This window comes from Peromyscus maniculatus, chromosome 8, assembly GCF_049852395.1.
Source record: "Peromyscus maniculatus bairdii isolate BWxNUB_F1_BW_parent chromosome 8, HU_Pman_BW_mat_3.1, whole genome shotgun sequence".
NCBI lineage: Eukaryota > Metazoa > Chordata > Mammalia > Rodentia > Cricetidae > Peromyscus > Peromyscus maniculatus.
Genome location: NC_134859.1, coordinates 81261778 through 81281790, shown reverse-complemented (window position 1 = coordinate 81281790; position 20013 = coordinate 81261778). Strand labels below are relative to the sequence as shown.

The 20013-nt window shown below is 41.0% G+C and overlaps 1 protein-coding gene and 1 long non-coding RNA gene across 5 annotated transcripts in view; one reads left to right on the top strand and one right to left on the bottom strand.

Annotated features, from left to right (window-relative positions):
* Positions 1-20013, top strand: part of Luc7l3 (LUC7 like 3 pre-mRNA splicing factor) — a 32772-nt gene that overhangs the window by 10260 nt on the left and 2499 nt on the right. For all 3 annotated transcript variants that reach the window (XM_006971989.4, XM_016008285.3, XM_042282633.2), the window contains exons 2-9: positions 2351-2417; positions 6904-6943; positions 8761-8905; positions 11270-11344; positions 12575-12679; positions 14678-14839; positions 15565-15848; positions 17302-17462. In XM_006971989.4, coding sequence (XP_006972051.1) covers positions 2351-2417; positions 6904-6943; positions 8761-8905; positions 11270-11344; positions 12575-12679; positions 14678-14839; positions 15565-15848; positions 17302-17462 — 1039 coding nt within the window. The remainder of the gene's footprint in view (positions 1-2350; positions 2418-6903; positions 6944-8760; positions 8906-11269; positions 11345-12574; positions 12680-14677; positions 14840-15564; positions 15849-17301; positions 17463-20013) is intronic.
* Positions 9598-16250, bottom strand: LOC121831428 (uncharacterized). 2 transcript variants are annotated; one of them, XR_013041856.1, is made up of 3 exons: positions 16007-16250; positions 13373-13603; positions 9598-11450 (listed from the first exon to the last, which is right to left on the bottom strand). It is a non-coding gene; the product is annotated as an uncharacterized LOC121831428 (long non-coding RNA). The 2 variants fall into 2 exon arrangements; XR_006074858.2 differs by having other exon boundaries at positions 13401-13603; positions 16007-16248.

The following is a 20013-nucleotide window of genomic DNA, read 5'->3' as shown; positions in this document are numbered from 1 at the left end:
TATAAGTGAGATTGATTATAAAAACTACTGGTAGGTACCTCAAAAGATAGTGTGACTAAGTGGAAAAAAAAATGTGCTGGGTGGTAGTAGCACTCACTGTTCACTCCAGCACTCCCGAGGCAGAGGTGGGTGGAACGGTAGAGAACAGTCAAGGCCACACAGAGAAACCCTCTTTTGAAAATAAAATAAATAAACAACAACCAAAAAGAAAATCTACATTTTAGATCTGGCAAATAGTGCCAAATTGTTTCTCAGTCCTGTAGTATTGTTTAGAGCATTACTTTTTTCATCACTGATACCAGATACTGTTTTATTTTTTTATTTTTTGGACAATTTGATTTGAAGGTGGTGGAAACTTAGCATTTAAAGTTTTCTGACTAATATTAATTCCAAAGGCTAATATCTTTTTTTTTCCTTTTATTTTATTTTACAATACCATTCAGTTCTACATATCAGCCACGGGTTCCCCTGTTCTCCCCCCTCCCACCCTCTCCCCTTACCCCCAGCCCACCCCCCATTCCCACTTCCTCCAGGGCAAATCCCCCCCCCCCCCAGGACTGCAATCAACCTGGTAGACTCAGTCCAGGCAGGTCCACTCCCCTCCTCCCAGACTGAGCCAAGCATCCCTGCATAAGCTCCAGGTTTCAAACAGCCAACTCATGCAATGAGCACAGGACTTGGTCCCACTGCCTAGTTGCCTCCCAAACTGATCAAGCCAATCAACTGTCTCACCTATTCAGAGGGCCTGATCCAGCTGGGGGCCCCTCAGCCCAAAGGCTAATATCTTACATTTATAGCGATTGGCACAATTATATCCTAAAGAAAGATAACCAGGTATGCAGCTATGTACCACAGTGCCTCTCTTACCCCCGTGATGGGCAGCCAGAGATATGTGGATCCCTGGGGCCTGCTGACCAGCCAGACTAGTCAGTCAGTCAGCAAAGTACACTGTCCCAAAAACTAAGGTGGAGAGCAGCCTTTACACAAATAAATGTACTGAGCAGTGATGGAGGAAGACACTCCCATGGCCACTTGTGGTTTGTCATGCATTTGCACTCACACAAATTGTATGTGTATATAGCACACAATAAATAAAAGGTATGTGGATTAATTATTATTGACATCAATAACTTCATTTGAAACACCCAAACATGTACTACTAGTTATTCCATGTTTGTTGTAATTTTATATACACAGAAAGAGGGCGCCAGATCTCCTTACAGATGGTTGTAAGCCACCATGTGGGTGCTGGGAATTGAACTCAGGACCTCTGGAAGAGCAGTCGGTGCTCTTAACCTCTGAGCTATCTCTCCAGCCCACAGGTTTTTGTTTTTTTTTTTTGTTTTTTTTTTGTTTTTTTCGAGACAGGGTTTCTCTGTGTAGCTTTGCGCCTTTTCCTGGAACTCACTTGGTAGCCCAGGCTGGCCTCGAACTCACAGAGATCCGCCTGGCTCTGCCTCCCGAGTGCTGGGATTAAAGGCGTGCGCCACCACCGCCCGGCTAGGTTTTTTTTTTTTTAAAGATTATATTTTTAATTATGTGATTGGGAGGCCTGTGTGTGTATGTGGGTAAACACAGGATTGTGTGCACATGAATGCATGCCAGAAGAGAGCTGGAGTTACAGGTAGTTGTGAGGTTCTCAACTTGGTTTCTGGAAATTGGACTCAGGTCCTCTACAAGAGCAGTACCTCATCTCAAGTGCTGAGCAATCTCTCTAGCCTCTGTTAGAGGTTATTTGTTTGTTTTTAGATAATAATTTCTTGTCAGATGTGGTAGAACACAATTTTCATCCCAGTACTGGGAGGCACAGGCAAGTAGATTTCTGGGTTCAAGGCTAGCCTGGTCTACAGAGCAAGCTCCAGGACAGCCAGGGCTATACAGAGAAACTTGTCGTGGGACACCACTTCCCTCATTTTGTTTTTCTTTATTATGAGATTCACCTGCCTCTGCCTCCTGAGTACCGTGCTTAGCTCACAGCCAGTTCTTAAAACACAAGATGGTGTTTACTGGGAAACGGATCACATTTGAACAGACATAATTAGTATATTTTTAGAAAATAACTTAATTCTATAAGTCGTGTTCGCAGAGACTGGCGGATCTCTGTGAGTTCGAGGCCAGCCTGGTCTAGAGTGAGTTCCTAAGTTTCAGGACAGCCAGAGCTATAACACAGAGAAACCCTGTTTTGAAAAACCAGAAGGAAAAGAAAAGAAAGTTCAGAGTTAAGCAGCTGAAGTTGTACTTGGTTAGAAGATGAATATATCAAGACATAAATATTATTTGGCACCTTTTCTAATGGAAGTTTTAGAACTAAGCAGTTTTTGAAAGTTACTTTTTTTTTTTCTCTTAATAGGTTTGTAAATATTATCTCTGTGGTTTTTGTCCTGCGGAATTGTTTACAAATACTCGTTCTGATCTTGGTAAGTGATTTTTCTGTTTACCTTCTTATCACACTTAGAATTAACTTTCTTCATCAGGCATGATAACACAAGCCTATAATCTCAGCAGGAGACAAAGGGATCTTGAGTTGAAGGCCAGCCCAGGTTATGTAGTTAAAACCTTGTATCCAAGCAAAACTCAAAACTTTCTTTGTAATGCTGAAGATTTTTTTCTCTTGAAAATTTACTGCTAAGTAATTTCTTACTTGGTTTAATTATGAATATGTTGATAACTGTTAGTCTGATTAAACATGCTGGCATAATTAAAAGTTCACACCTACACTTGTAAAACACTGAAGTCAAAATTCTTCACATACACACTCTATACTCTAGCACAGAATAGCCTGAAACGCACTTATGTGGCCCAGGCTGGCCTGAAGCATAGAGCAGTCTTCCCTCTGTCTTCTGAATGCTAGGATCACAGGTAGAAGTGACCATGCCTGGGCAAAGTGGAAACTATGCTAAAGGTGTGGACTAGGCAATGACATCAGGTGTCAGCACTATTTCCGATCAGTCCCAACAGAGCAGAGACACCTGTGTTGAAAGTCTGCAGAGGGGACTGAGAAACAAGCATTGGATCCTAGAATCTTGGCTAGTGCTGGATTTGGGGCATTAGGATACTATAAAAGTCAGGGCTGAGTCATAATACTAAAAATGTAGAAGAGTTTTAGTTGAGAGATTTTTTTTCAGCCTTGACACTGTTAACATTTTGAAGCAGTATATTTGAAGGTGTTGGCAGCATTCCTAGTCCGTACCTGGTATTTCCAGTAGCATATGCCACCATGACAACCAAAACTGTCACCAGACGTTGACAAATAGCTCCCAGTAAAGAGCCACTAATTTAGGTATTCTTGCACATTTCTTGGGGCTAACTTTTCTACCACAGTGCCCCAGGAAGATAAGGGTTATGTTTTTTGGGAGAAATTGACCAAAGAGACCTGAAACATAAACTACAAACATAATTGACTGAGTTGTGAGTTCTCTGACATTACTGATATCAGTGTTTGCCTTGGGATATATCACGGCTCGAAGAGTCTGGATCTTGACATTTTAAGCACGGCAAAGGGCAATTCTGAGCAAAAATGAGATTGTAAAAAGGTTTTAAGTAAGTGTTTAATAGTGGTGTTCCCTTAGAGGCAGAAAGGTATAGCCAGATATTGCCTCCTGGTACAGGGAGCAGGTGAACATCTCAGAGAAGTGATCTGTTGTCTGCATCCTGACCCTCTGAGAATCTCAGTTAAACAAATTAGTTTTTGGTTTCCCTTTGGTAAAGGCCCTTGCTGACAAATCTTGCCCATCTGTTCTAATGTCCAGTCAGGATTTGGAAGTGTCTTAGAAACTAGTTGCCAGGGCTGGAGAGATGGTTTGGTGTTTTAAAGCACTTACTCTTCTTGGCAGAGGCCCTGGTTCAGTTGCTAGTGTCCTCACGGTGGCTCACAATATGCAACTCTAGTCTAGGGGCTCTGGTGTCCTCCTATGACCAGGGTATAATCGGTGTACATGTATGACATGCTGGCAAAACTGTCCTTAAAAAATAAGTTGCCTGTCAGGGAACACTAACCAGGCAGACATTTGAAGAATCCTTTAACTTAGGTTAACAAAATGGTCAAGGGAGGAGGTATGATGGTAAAAAAATGATGGGGAATACAAGAAGAAAAGGTTTGAAATTGTTTAGAAATCTTACCTGACTTTAATATCTTCAGAAGAATGGTATGTGCATATTAGAAAGAATAGATTGCAATTAAGCTGAACTTCTTAAAAATAAAGCTTTTAGAAGTTAAAACTAGAGAAATGTGAAATAAAAGCCAATAGACTGGGCTGCGGGGTTGGCTTAGTGGGTAAGAGTGCTTGCTTTGCAAGCATGAGGATCTGAAGTCAAACTCCAGCACCCACATGAAAAGCTGCACATACCTGTCGTGAAAGCATGGTGGGTGGGAAGGCAGGTGGATCAGAGCTTGCTGGCCAGTTTAGTTGAATAGCAAATAGAGGACAATACCAAAGTCATGCTTCTGACTCCTGAAAGCTTGCAATATGGACACATAAAAGTGCTATACACTCCTATGCATATACCACACACCACAATATGCATATGTATATACAAAAAATAAATCACTTGACCAACAAGAGGTGATGTCACATTGTCACATGCCTATTTTAATCTCAGCACCCTGGATGCTGAGTCAAGAGACCCTCACATTAGAGACCAGCGGGTGCTGCATAGAGGGATGATATGTACATACATTAATAGAAAGGACTGGAGTAATTTGAAAATAAAAGGAATTTTCTGAAATGTGCAGTAGAACAGAAAAAGATAAGTATGCAAACATTGTTTAAATCAGTACCTTGATTAATAGTTTGAGACAGAATACAGATGGGGAAGAAATAAAAGAAATGCATTTAAAAATTTTTAGTGCTTTATTTAATTTGTGTATCTGAGTGTTTTCACCTGTATGAATATTTATATACCACATGCATGCCTAGTGCCCACAGAGGTCAGAAGAGGGCATCAGATTCCCTGGAACTGGGGTTATGAATGGTTATGAACCATCATGTAGGTGCTGGGACTTTAACCTGGGTCTTCTCCAAGAGCAATAAGTGCTTTTAACTGCCAAGCCATCTTTCTAGCCCCAAGAAATACATTTTTAAATAGTGTTGAACATCAGTCTTTAGATTTAACTTCAAGTGATAGGCACAACAAATGAGAAGAATCTATCCCTCCCTGGCACACCTTGGTGAATTTGAGAACAGCAAACATAGTCACAGAATTATGATTCAGAATGGCCTAAGACTTAGCAGTAGCAATGCAAGAAGTTTGAAAACACCAGAGAAAAATCTTCAGGGTTTGTGCTAATACCAGCATTAGTATAGGAAACACTGAAGTATGAGAGTGAAGAAAGGTGTTTTTGAACATAGGAAGTTTCAAACATGTTCCCATGTATCCTTTCTCAGCCAGGTTATCCAGGAAATGTTCATTGATCTGAAAAGAATAAAGAAAAATAAGTTCTGGTACTATAGCCAATGCAGTGTATGTAGATGAGGAATTCTTTAAGATGGCGATGCTAGTAAGCTTGGAAAGTGAGCATTCCAGATGGAAGGAAGGCAAGGCTCCCTTTAGAGAACAAAACTTGGTCAATTGTTGCCTTGTTGTCTTTCGGGAAATGATTACCGAGATACTTTCTTTGACTCAGTGGAAGTGTGTAGGATCTAAAAAATGTATACATAGAAAACAAATCTCAGCCGGGCGGTGGTGGCGCACGCCTTTAATCCCAGCACTCGGGAGACAGAGGCAGGTGGATCTCTGTGAGTTCGAGGCCAGCCTGGGCTACCAAGTGAGTTCCAGGAAAGGCGCAAAGCTACACAGAGAAACCCTGTCTCGAAAAACCAAAAAAAAAAAAAAAAAAAAAAAAATACAGAGAATGCTGTTTACCTGGCCAAATGTAAATACCAAAAGGTTGTTTAACTTTTTGTTTTGCTTTGTTTTGTTTTTGGAGACAGGGTTTCCATGTAGTCCTAGCTGTCCTACTTACTATGTAGACCAGGCTGGCCACAAACTCAAGAGTTACTGAATTCCTGAGTGCTGGGATTAAAGGTGTGTGCCACCTTACTCAGCCTGACCTAAAATTTTTGATGTATAAGATTGATTAAAAATGAGCACAAAATTCCAAAATAATGGAGTTAAATTTCAGAAGAAATAGCTAAAAGTAAAAACTGGTTGTATTTGGGGTTGAGAAGGAGCCTTTTGTGTTACTTAACTTTCTATCAATGCTGGTTCAGATCAGTAGTCTCGAGCACCCAAGTTTTGCTTGGTAACAGTAAGGACCAGTTTTCCTCTTTCTCTTCACTGTTGTTCCAATCCTCTTTATTGACTTAGACTAAAGAGGTTAATTTTCATGATGTTTCATAACTCAGTAGCATCAATTTTGGTGTCTGCAGTCTACTTAGTGATAACATGTGTCCTTTTTCCTTTATATTTTTATTATTTTTAAGCGCTGTATATGCTGTAGTAGCCATATTGATATGTATGCAGCTGTATTTTGTTTCACAGGGATGCTAGGAATCAAACCGAGGGCATTTTACATGTTAAGCAAGTGCTCTACCACTGATCTATAACCTCAGTCGTCACCCCCTTCTCCCCCCAAAAAAAGTAGTAGCATAACTTTATTCTGAACAGAGTGATACTACTTATTAGAGAGGGATACACTGCCCAGCTTGACTGCAGGTCACATGAGGCCTTCTACCTTTTTAAAAAGAAAAGGGGGGAAAAACCCTAGTGTAGTGGTCTACTTTTATTAACCCTTATCACTTAGGAAGCCAAGGCAGGAGAGAGGATCCTAAGTTCTAGATCTAGACCAGCCTAGGCTAATGAGTAAGATGCTATTTTAGAGGGGGGAAAAAAAGAAACCTTTTTATAGCTAGTGAAAGCTTATTAATGCCACAAATAATTTGTACATGCTCTTCTCTCTCTCAGGTCCATGTGAAAAAATTCATGATGAAAATCTAAGAAAACAGTGAGTTTACTTTTTTTTTTTTTTTTTGGTCATTCTCCCCTCTATAAAGACTATACCAGTTATTTAAAGAGACAAGCATTGAAGAAATAATTTTGATTAATATAAAATAAGGATGCATGGAAATCTAGTCACTGACTGGGCATGATGAGGTTTAATAGCTTCAATAATGGCATTAGTTGCCATATGAATGCATATTATATGCTTAATTTTTTATATTATGTCTATTCTGTGTTATCTCCCCTTGTCTGCCCTTTTAAAATTCATTTTGTAAATGTTTTGTAACCCACTCCCTTGTGTGTCAGAAGACAACCTCTGTTGTTTATGATAGGGTCACTGCATATGACAGGCTACCTGGCCCACAAGCTTCTGGGGTTTTTCCTGTCTTTGTCTCCCAGCTCACTGTAAGAATGTTGGGATTACAACTTGTACTACTGTGCTTGGCAGTCTATGGATCCAGACTCAGGTCCTCATGCATGTACAGTAAGCGGTTTAACCCCCTGAGCCATCTCTCTGGTTTCTGTGGTGTAGGGGTCATTTGATCATGGGATGGGGATGTATGTAGAGGCCCAACGTAGACATTGACGTCTTTTTTGATCACTTTCCACTTTATTTTATTGAGGCAAGTCTCCTGTTGGCTAATTCTGACTAGTCTATTGAGCCAGCTTGCTCCAGGAATCCCCTTTCTCTGTTTTTCAAGTGCTAGGAATATAAGTGGCTGCCATGCCTGCACAGCTTTTTATATTTATTATTATCGTCATCATCATCATTATTTTTGAGACGGGTTTCTCTATATAGCCCTGGCTGTCAAGGAACTCACCCTGTAGACTAGGCTGGCCTCAAACTCTACCTGCCATTGCCTCCCAAGTGCTGGGCTTAAAGACATGTGCCACCACTGCCCAACTCTTAAAATTTATTATTATTTGAGACACTGTCTATGTACACTGTGTAGCCTAGCTGGTTTCAAACTCACATATATCCGTCTGTCTCTAGTGCTGTAATTAGAGACTATACCAGCATGGAGAGCTATTTTTTACTTTTTAAATCACATTTTATTTCTTTGTGTATCTTACATATGTGGGTGTACCAGTGCTGTAGTAAACTTGTGGAGCTAAGAGGACTTTTCTACCCTGTGGGTCCCTGGGATCAAACTTAGGTTGTCAGGCTTAGCAGTAGATTACCTGCTGAACCATTTCACTGGTTTATAGATAAGGTTTGTCCTGGGTTTGGGATCGTGGACAGATCCAATGTAGTAGTAGAGCTGGTGCTTAAACTGGTGTTTAAAGCTTGTATTTTTACCTGGGCTTGGTAGTGTAGGCCTATAAAACCTGTTACAAGGCCAGTCTGGGCAACTTAAGGGGCCCTTTCTCAAGAAACAAAGGGTAAGGGATTCTGGCTCAGTGATAGAGCACTTGGTAATATGTGTAAGGCCCTGGGTTCAATGCATAGCACCACCAAAGCAAATAAACAGCAAACTGATTCTTTTATTTCGTGTGAATTCCTTGCCGCAAGTGTTGGTTCCCCTGGAACTGGAGCTACAGACAGCTGTGATCAGCCATGTGGGTGCTGGGATTGAACCCAGGTCCTCTGGGAGAGCAGTCAGTGCTCTAGCTGCTGAACCATCTCCCCAGCCCCGCAAACCAATTCTTAACCAACAGTGTAATTAATGCCTTTCCCTTTGATAGGAAACAATAAAGCCGGAAATTTACATCATGTAATGCCTTGTTCATTCTTCAGTCTAAATGCAACTGTCTGAGAGATGGGGTGATAGAGACCATATGACTTGTATTGGTTAAAGTTACTTATTTTCATTTTATCAGGTATGAGAAGAGTTCTCGTTTTATGAAAGTTGGCTATGAGAGAGATTTTTTGCGATACCTACAGAGTTTGCTTGCCGAGGTAGAGCGTAGAATTAGACGAGGTCATGCTCGTTTGGCATTATCTCAAAATCAGCAGTCGTCTGGGGTAAGTATGAAATGAACAACAGCCCTTGTTCTCTGGAGATCCAGGCATATCTTGGTTGTTTTTTTTTGTTGTTGTTGTTGTTGTTTTGTTTGTTTTTTGTTTTTTTGTTTTTCGAGACTTTTTTTTTAAGAGATTTTTTTTTTTTTAAAGATTTATTTATTTATCATGTATACCGTGTTCTGCCTGTATGTCTGCCTGCAGGCCAGAAGAGGGCACCAGATCCAGATCTTATTATGGATGGTTGTGAGCCACCATGTGGTTGCTGGAAGTTGAACTCAGGAAGGTCCTCTGGAAGAGCAGCCAGTGCTCTTAACCGCTGAGCCATCTCTCCAGCCCAGCATATCATGTTTTTTAAAACTTGTCTTCCATTGATTACTTTGTCTTTTAAAATGACATGAAATTTTTTCCTTTTGAAGGTTAGTTAGGGAAGCATCTTCCCCCTCTTGTATTTTGTTTGTTGATTGTTTTGGTGCTGCTGCTGCTGGAGCTCAAACCTCAGACTTCTGCACATGCTATCAAGTGCTCCACCACTAAACTACGTGGTAGCTCTCTAGCCACTTCCTTAATCCTAGGAATACTGGGAAAAGTGGTTGTCCTAGGAACTAGCCCTGACCCAGTGACTCAATCCACCTCCATGAGAAAATGGGATAAGCTGGTTGTCTAGGGGAATTGCTTTTCCAGGGAGAGAAGGACTAGAAAAGAGTGTTCTAAAGGTGACCTTTGGAGAAGGCAAACAAGGAACTAGCCAGCAGAATCCAAAGTGGGGGTCGGGGAGTAAACATAAAGACAAAGAAGGAAGGGGTTATTTCTTCATCCAGAGCCACCACAAAGTTAGGGTGCAGGGTGTGCAAAGATCTGAAGTGCCTTTCTTAAAGGCTCTCTCTGGTAATAGAATGGAAAATGGTCTGAAGGACATACAGTGGTGGGTTGGGTGAGGATGGTTGAAAAAACAGAACAGCTTGCAGGGGAGAGGATTTGGTGAGCAGGGAAAGGATAGACCATTCTGTCTGCATAGTTCTTGATTTGAGCAACCAGGTGACTAACAGAGTTTATGTAGATAGGAACTGGAGGAAATTCTGTCCTTATAGTTTCTATCTTAGAAATGTCAAATTTGAAATGCCTTTAAAATAACCAGGTGGAGACATCAAGTAGGAGGTGAGAAGTGACATGAGCTTGCAATTGCAAGTCAGGCTATCTAGGCATGAATCCAAAATCTTCCTACTGTATTTCAGCCAGTTACTAACCTTAGCCTCATACCTTGGCTTTGTCTCTGTTAAGTGGAAGTAATAAAGTAGCTATTTATTGTACAAGTCAAATTTTGTGACCAGTGGTAACACACGTGGTTAAGTGCCTAGCAGATATTAGCTATTTGAGCCTGGAGCTCATGGAGGTGCTCAGAAATAGACATACAGGCCTTGGATCTTCTTGAATAGATGGTACGTGGTGGATGCAGGTTAACCTCAGCCCCTTCACCTTTCCCTTTTTCTGCCATTGAAATGAATTACTAGGATTCTTTGTAGTTCTTAGACAGTTTTTATTAGTAAATGTAACATTGGTTTTGCTCATGGTTTTCTTTTTTGAGCCCTAGGTGGCCTCTAACTCAGAAATCATCCTGCTTCAACTTCCTAAGTACTGGGATGGCAGGCATGCACCACCATGCTCAATTGAGGATTTTTTGAAGTTTTTTTTCTTTCAGATGTCAGTAACTATGTATGTAATAATTGGCTAAAGATCAAATATAGTTGGACTAGTATTTATTGACTAAGCCCTGTTTTTTTGCCAAGACAGGGTCTCCTGTGGTCAAGACTGGTCTTAAATTTGGGTAGCTGAGGATGACCTAGAAGTTTTTCTTTTAATTTTTTGAGACAGGGCTTCTCTGTGTACCCTGGAACTCACTCTGTAGACCAGGCTGGCCTCAAACTCATGCATACTGCTGGCTCTGACTTGAAGTCTTGATCCTCCTTGCCTCCATTTTCCAAGAGATTATAGGCATGTGTTGTGGTGCCCAACCTCCTCCCTCCCTTTAATTAATAACTAGAAATACTGATGGGCATGGTGGCATCATCCCATATTAGCACTTGGGAGGTTAGGGCAAAAGCCTCTCGAGTTCAAGGCCACTGGGGCTACATAGAAGCCCCCTGATTTTTCTTTTCTCTTTTAAAGGGAGAGGGGAAGAAATATGCTATCTATCTGTATTCATGAGAACTTGGATGTTTTATTACTTTAGGGGGTGGTGCCGGGATCAAACCTAAGACCTAGTGCATACCACCACCAGCTCCGTCCCTGGACCCAAGAGTTAGAACTATTTTCTTTGGTATTTTACTTATCAATGACACTATTAACACACATTACTGTTTTTAATAGGCTGCTGGTCCAACAGGCAAAAATGAAGAAAAAATTCAGGTTCTGACAGACAAAATTGATGTGCTTCTGCAGCAGGTGAGAATTGTTGCAGAAGTGTGGGAAAGTGATTGGAGCCGTGTCAGATGTTTTTAACCCCAGCATGTAGAAATTGGTGGAGAGAGTGTCGTGACCTTGACCCTGTCTTTAAAAAAAAAAAAAAAAAAGACACATGACTGATAAGGTTAGAAAATAAACATGAAAAGATTTTTGATTGATTATATGGGAAATACAAACTGAAATCTCACAGGGAGATACTTAACAGTATTTGAATTGCCCCAATTAAAAAGAATAACTGTAGTAAAGTACTTGAGTGTTGTGAAGGATTTGGGCTCATTAGAATTATCAGACATTGATGGTGGGTATGTAAAATGATTCCGATACAGGTATTCCAGAAGAGTTTAATCTGCTCTGTGTGTGTTTAGTTTGCTGCTGCTGCTTCTTTTTTTTTTTTTTTTTTTTGGAGCGGAGGATCGAACCCAGGGCTTTGCGCTTGCTAGGCAAGCACTCTACCACTGAGCTAAATCCCCAGCCCCTAGTTTGCTTCTTAAAAGGTTAAAAATGTACTGTGAGCCATTCCGTTACTCAAAAGAGAAATTAAAACATGTCTATACAACATGTACACTGCTGTCCACAGTTTTATTTAAAATCACTCAAACCCCCTACCCCACCTCACCCCAGTAAAATCAATACTTGTACTAGTTCAAATGTTCAACAAGTGTGTGAGAAAAGCCAGATGTGGTCATAATCTCAGGACTGAGGCAGGAGGAGTGCCTTGAGTTCAAGGCCAGTTTTTGGCTATATGGTGAGTAGCAGGCCAGCCATGGCCACAGAGATAGACTACTGTCTTAAGAAAACCAAGATTAAATTGTGATTATAGTCATATAGTGAAGTAATATTCTGAAGTCTAAAGGGACTTACTATTTGCAATAATATGAATAAACATTTAAATTATCTGAGTGAAAGAAGCTAGACTGAGGAAGGAATACAAACCACATTATAATACCATTTATATGAAATAAAAGAACTGAAAGAAACCTTTTGGGGTGGGGAAGGAACTTGTCTAGCTGGTAATGAAGGTTTTTTTTTGTGGATATGTGCATGTGTCCACACTATATCTCTGTGAACTTAAAATCCACATCATCTAAGCTGTTAAAAAAAAATCACAAGCGTCAAATAAATCCAAAAAGACATAAATCTACTAAATGTTGGTGAAGCATGTGGCTATGAAATTCTTAGTTTGACTGTGTTTTCCTCTGCCTGTCTTAGATCGAAGAGTTAGGATCTGAAGGAAAAGTAGAAGAAGCCCAGGGAATGATGAAATTGGTTGAACAGTTAAAAGAAGAGAGAGAATTGCTAAGATCTACAACCTCGGTGAGTTAAACCTTTTATGTTCTCAAGCCTGTTAATTAGGAATTACTTGGAATCTGTTCATGTTGGAGAACCTTTGTGTGCTTTTCCTATTGTCCTAAATTCAGTCTTGATCAACATTTTCTTAAAAGGCCACGTGTGTTGGGTTGATTGGTCACAAGGTTAGGTTCTGCCTTACATTATGAGTCCATCCTCAGATGACATGAAGATAAAACAAAACCCCTCAAAATTAGCTTGCTTTGGTGTGCTTGTTCCTTCTGTCCTTCCCCACCCTTCTCCCACACACACAAGCACACACAGTGCTGAGGATCAAACCTAGGGTATTGTGCTTGTTAGGAAATGCTCTACCTCTGAGCTGTTCCCCAGCTAGTGATTTCACTCCAGTAGCAAGCAAGAAATGTTCTTCCACAGCAGGCACTGGCCAAGTATCTTTTTACTCAGTTCAGTACAGTCTATCTGGAGATAACATTAGATTCCACAAGTTGGGAGCTCAATCCTGAAGCTTGTGTGTTTGCTCTGTCCATTCGTCCTCCCCGACCCTCCCCGACTCTCTCCATTTCCTCTCCCCTTCTTATGCACGTGGGTTCACACATACACAGTCCTAGGCACATGTATGTCAGATGTCAATCAGATGCCCCAGGTTTTGCCTGTGCTTCTGACTAACGTTAAAAATTCAGAGCTTTCATAAACCCTCACCTCGGGTTCAATTAATTTGCTCCCGTACCTCACAGATCTCTGAAACACGTTTACCAGCTTATTATAAAGGATATTACAAAGGATGCAGATGAAGAAGAGATGCATAGGTATGGGAGAAGGGTTGCGAAGCTTCCATCTCCTCTTCAGGTTCACCACCTTCTAGGAACCTCCATGTATTCAGGTATCTGGAAGTTCCCAGGCCCTTTTCTGGGTCACTTTGGAAACGTAATTCTGTAAGCAGTATGGAAACATGGACAACTGGGTAGAAACGTGATTAGACAAAAAGAATAGGATATAATGCCATAGACCGAGTGGGGGACCCAGCAGCCTGCCTGTTCAGATCTTTTTGTGGCTTCCCTGCCACATCCCTTACCCTGACTGTTGTGCAGAATCCCTTAAATAGGGGTCTGGTGAGCAGACAAGTAGGTCTTGATGGTCTACTTGAAGTCTCAAAAGTGAGAGGTTGACATTTCTGTGGCTTGCTTTAGGGGAGGGAGTTAACGAGCTAAGGAACATGGATAGAAATAGTCACTACATGTTACCTCGCTACAAACAGACTGTATTCTATATGTTTGCGTTTATTTATTTAGTGTGTTTATGTGGTCCTGTCACAGCATGTGTGTTAAGATCAGAGGACACATTGTAGGCATTGGTTCTCTCCTTCCGCCATGTGAACTTCGTGTTATCCAGCTTGGTGGCAAGAGCCCCTACCTGCTGAGCCATTTTGCCAGCCTCCCAGTAAGACTGTTAAAACAGTTCTTCAGTCACTCTCTTGCTAAGCCTCACCTTAAATTGTAAACGCTCATTTGAACCTGAATTGTATTTTCATTTTTGTAAATCACCACTCAGTACTTCTGTTTACCTTAGTTTAAAATTGGCAGTCTTAAAGTGTCTCCCACCTTACTGTGAGTAGTGCAGTGTGTGCTTTAGATGCTGTTGATGAAATGGAGTCCGTCACTGGTTCTGTTCCCTCAGTAGTGTGAGCTCAGATTGTTCACCTTGAGTTTAATTTCTTAATTTCTGAGTTATTGAATCTGTGTGAAAGGAATTTAGATTAAAGTAGCTTTCTGAAAGTTGAAGGTTTTCAGTGTGATGTGGGTGTTCAGCAGTGAAGTCAGGTGAGCAGTGCCTGTTCTTTTTCCTAGAAGAGGCAAGTTGGTTGCTCTTTTCCATCCTTCCCTCTCTAGAACTTAAGCAGTTGTACTCAGCTTCTGGCTAGAGAAATGGAAAATAGATGTTAAGTTCCTTTTGGAATTCATTCTGTCTTCCTCAGATACTCTCATGGCAACTGACTTCTCATTTCAGACTATTGAAAGTTTTGCTGCCCAAGAAAAACAGATGGAAGTTTGTGAGGTGTGTGGAGCCTTTTTGATAGTAGGAGATGCCCAGTCCCGGGTAGATGACCATTTGATGGGCAAACAACACATGGGCTATGCCAAAATTAAAGCCACCGTGGAAGAGTTAAAAGTAAGTTTCTTGTAAATATAATCTGTTGTTTGCTTATTTATTTTTGGTTTTTCGAGACAAGGTTTCTCTGTAAAACAGTCCTGACTGTCCTGGAACTTGCTTTGTAGACCAGACTGGCCTTGAACTCACAGAGATCCGCCTGTCTCTGCCTCTCATGTGCTGAGATTAAAGAGTGTACCACCACTGACTGGTTTTATAATCTGTAATTTCTAATAATAACTATCACTGAAAAATCTGTATTTTATTTATTGTAGCTAAAAATTGGTCAAAACAATAGAAACCTTGAGTGGCATTTTGTTCTTTAAAGCAGTGATGTGCTGGGGCTGTAGATCGATAAGCACGCTAGTTTAGTGTGCCCACAGCTCTGGGGCTGATCCCCAGTACCAAAAGTAAAAAGACAGGCAGTCATGACTCCTATGAGAATCTGTTTTTCGAAGTACTTTTCTTTCCTTCATTTTCAACTCAGAAATTGAGACTTTACCTAAAGAATTAGTAAAATAATGGTATTTTATGTATACACATGGTGCTGAAATTTCTACATTTCCCCTGAAGGTATGGGATTCCATAAACAACGTAGTCTATAAATTGCTTGAGAATGTCCTAAAAGCTAAAGTTGTATAAAATCCATCTTGAGCTGGGGAGGTGGCTCAGTGATCACTTGCCTGGGATTCTTGGCCTTCTGTCTGGTTCCAGCACTACAACAAACCCCAACTTGATTTCCTTAGGAAAAGTTAAGAAAAAGAACAGAAGAACCTGATCGGGATGAACGTCTCAAAAAAGAGAAGCAAGAAAGAGAGGAAAGAGAAAAAGAACGGGAGAGAGAAAGGGAAGAGCGGGAAAGGAAAAGACGAAGAGAAGAGGAAGAAAGAGAGAAAGAACGAGCTCGTGATAGAGAAAGAAGAAAGAGAAGTCGTTCACGAAGTAGACACTCAAGCCGAACTTCCGACCGGAGATGCAGCAGGTCCCGGGACCATAAAAGATCACGGAGTAGAGACAGAAGGCGAAGCAGGTTTGTAAACCTTCTGACGGTGTCTGACTCATGATGAAGCCATACTACACAGTCATGAGCAAAAAAATACTAAATGGCCTTTCATCATGGTGGGGCTCCCGGATAATGTCATAAATTGAAACTGTTTTCATTTAAAATGCATTAAGTCACTACTGTACCTGCAGAGTGGGTTGCTTGTCCTTTTTGGTTAACGTGGATGATAGGAACTGTGAGTGATTGCTGACACCCAGGATTAGGATGTGTGTCCAGCATGTGTTGCTATGCTGGCCTGGGTGGTGATTAGAATCCTAAATTTGAAATAGAATGACTGATGGATGCATGTTACTTTTATGTTGTCATAAAGTCAGATTATTTTATGTTGGACTGTGAATAGAAGACTGTATCTTTATGTGCTAAGTAGATTTTTGAGAGTTGAAAATGAGTTTTCATCTTCTTGGTTAGTTCCTCTCTGTTACGGGGTTTGAGATAATCTTTCCAGAGACTATACCAGATGACATATTGTAGCTGGAGTTTTTTCTCCGGGTCCCGCCAAGCCCCGGCGGTCCGACAACCCACTTATAAAATAAACACACCGACGCTTATATTATTTACAAACTGTATGGCCGTGACAGGCTTTTTGCTGTCTAGTTCTTACATCTTAAATTAACCCATTTTTTAGTCTATAAGTTGCCAAATGGCTTGTGGCTTACCGGTATCTTTACATGTTGCTTGTCATGGAGGCGGCTGGCAGTCTCTCCCTCTGCCTTCCTATTCCCTCAATTCTCCTGTTAGTCCCGCCTGTACTTCCTGTCTGGCTATTGGCCAGTCAGTGTTTTATTTATTAACACATTTGTCATACAGCACATCCCACAGCACTTCATCTCTGTGTTGTGTTGTGTTTTGTTTTGTTTCAAAACAGAATCTCTATGTAGCCATGACTGGCCTGGAGTTCACTGTGTAGACCAGGCTGGCCTCAAACTCACTGGGATCCAACTACCTCTGCCTCTAGAATGCTGGGGTTTTTGTTGTTGTTGTTTTTGAGACATGGTTCTCTGTGTAGTTTAGGTGCCTGTCCTCTGGATCTTGCTCTGTAGACCAGGCTGGCCTCGAACTCACAGAGAGTAGGTGCCTGCCTCTGCCTCCCAAGTGCTGGGATTAAAGGCGTGCTCCACTGCCGCCAGGCTTGAGAATGCTGGGATTTAATAGCAAGATTTTCAATAATTGTCATCCTTGAGATTTCTAATGTAAAATGTTCTGTTACATTGTTTGTGTGGTTTTTCAAGACAGGGTTTCTCAGTATATCCCTAGCTGTCCTGGAACTTAACTCTGTAGATCAGGCTAGCCATTTATTTTATTTCTTAAGGGAAAGCTTTCCTTAAATCTTTTTAATTATTGAATAGTGGTATATGATTCTGTGAGGAGCCCTTTTAGTAATGTCAGCTGAAGTTGTTTGCTTTCTCTTTAAATTATTAAGAAGTCGAGATCGACGAAGAAGCAGAAGCCATGACAGATCAGAAAGAAAACATAGGTCTCGAAGTCGGGATCGAAGAAGATCAAAAAGCCGAGATCGAAAGTCTTATAAACACAGGAGCAAAAGTCGGGACAGAGAACAAGACAGAAAGTCCAAGGAGAAAGGTTGGTTTATTATGAGAGGTGCCATCTGTAGCCCAGATCTCCATTTTACTGTGTGCCAGAACAGTCAGTTCGATTTCAAGCTGTATTTCTTTCCTTTCCTGCCCTGATTTGTGAGAATGGAAGTCTACCTGAGGTTTTAAGATCATATTAAAGCCTCATTATTCAGTTGGTAACCTGAAGGTTTTTCGTATAGATTCTTCTGAGTTTGTATCACCTTTGAGAATGCTTAGGCTGTAGAATATTTTAACCTTACTTATTTGGCTACATTTTTTAAAAACTGCAATATTCCATAATGTCTCACAAAATAGATGTGCGTTGTTCGTTGGTCCTACCTATGTGCAGCATTCACCTAACTTAGGAATTAACTTCTGTGTTCCCACAAGTGAATACCTTACCGTGTCTTAACTGTGTTTATGTAGCATCCATCTTGCTATCCCCTCTGCTTTCTTTTGGTGTTCTGTCGCTCCGGGTAGCTGGTTTATATTAGTGATATTAAAGGACTGTAAATTGTGTCTGGCCTATTTTCACAAAAATAATCTCTTTTAGTCTTTACTTCAAGATAATGTTTTTAATCATCAAAATAAGTTTTAAAACTTATTTTTGTTTTGGATTATCTTAGCATCTTTGATTTTATATTAGTTGGGCTGTTTAGCTCTGTGTGGTTTTAAGGATGAGAGAAAGGGCATGTTTCTGATTTCCTCAGTCCTGGTCCCATCCGGTCCTGTTGTGCCTGTCTATTCTGTGGTGCTTTAAGTGACACTGGTGATGTATATGGCACTCAAGTTTTCTTTTGATAGCTGTTTTGTTAGACTTGGGACTTTTTCCTAGATTGAGTTAAAGACTCACTGTATAGCAGTATACAAGGACTTGCTTTCTCTTTTCTTCCTTTCCTTCCTTCCTTCCTTCCTTCCTTCCTTCCTTCCTTCCTTCCTTCCTCCCTCCCTCCCTCCCTCCCTCCCTCCCTCCCTCCCTCCCGCCCGCCCGCCCGCCCGCCCTTGATCATTTGCAGTAAGGGGCACATGTGCACCTCTCAGGAGCTTTAGTGTTTATCATTTTTAATTCAGAAATTGCTTCTGGGATTCAAAAGGCATTTGGGGTAAAGGGTTCCTGCTTTGTTTGAGAGGGTCTCCTCTTGCCCTCTTTTAGCAAGGTTTTGGCATATTTTTGGAGTGAGATAGCAGTTTTAAGAGTCACCTGGTGTCAAGAGTCATCTGGTGACTCGTGCATCAGATCAAATTAATCACCTATGTTTGTGAGGCTTTCGGCCCCATAGTTCCGCTGTTGATTAGTTGCTCTTGTCCAGTCACGCCACTTAAATAGACACATTTGTACAATTTCTAGGGAAAGCAAAAAATGTCCTGAATTATTGACCTGTGACAAAATGAATTTAGTAAAACTCTTAAGTTTCCTGTTGAGACTTGGGGAAAGAAGGAAGACTAGATACTGAGAAAACTATCAGGCCTATCTTGGTTGGGCATGCTGTCAATAGAGTTTAACTTTTGAGGTGGTGAGTCTATTGACTTTTGAAAGTTCTAGACACTTCTGAGTACGAATACTAGTATTCTGGCCTCTGGGGTCAGGTGTCTGCAATAGCAAGCATTTGATAATGGCAGGTGAGTGAGGCGGTTTGCTGCCTCACGTGCTGTAATCATAACAGCAGCAGTTTAACTCCACAAGTGAGAAGTCATTTCCCACACATAGCTACGTAGGTGCTCTCTTTGTTCAGAGAGTTTCCTTTAATCCTTAACTCTAAAATCCACCACACATTATGGATATCCTTGGGACTATTAAGATCTACCATATTTACATAGGCCAGAAGATAAGATTTTTGGACTACTAGTCCTCTACGGGGCAACAAGACGACTCTTCCTTCTTGAAGCCACCTGTGCACCGGAGAAGCCCATAAGGCACAAAGGGAGGACTTTACCTCAAGGTTAGTTAGAGCACAGTTCCCACAAGTGGACAGAAGGACGTGAAGCGGGTCTGTGGTTAACCTTAGACATCGCTCTGCCCGGTTCACCAATGTTGGACCTAATCACACTCCTCCTTTTCGTAAGAGGGCGAGTTCGTAACACGGTGTTTGCGTTTCCATCCTTGGTGCTGCCTCTGTAACGGCAATGCACGTAGAGCTCCTCTCTTTAGACATTTCCCATCGTGAGCTACTTTACCAGACTAGTTAGTCTTAGTTTTAAGGGGGAAGACAGCTTTTATGGAAGGTGTCTAACTGTTCAAGTTTCTGCAGAGTCTGTTTTTTAGAGGGGTACTTAGAACTGGAAGGCAGAGTATGCTACTTCACCTTAGCCTGGGCTTTACCTTTCCAACACAGCAGTAGGGGAAGTTGGAAACTACTGTTTTGTAGCTGAATTGATTTTAATTTTTCCTTAAGGGGAAAAAACTCTTAGATTTCTTTACATCTAGTGAAAACAGAGGTCTGGGGTCTTAAATTTTTAAGATTCCATTTTTTTATTGCATATGCCCCTCTTGGATAAATAATCATACATTTTTTTAATAAAACATATCATTGGGTAAACATGTCATTTAAAGGTTAATT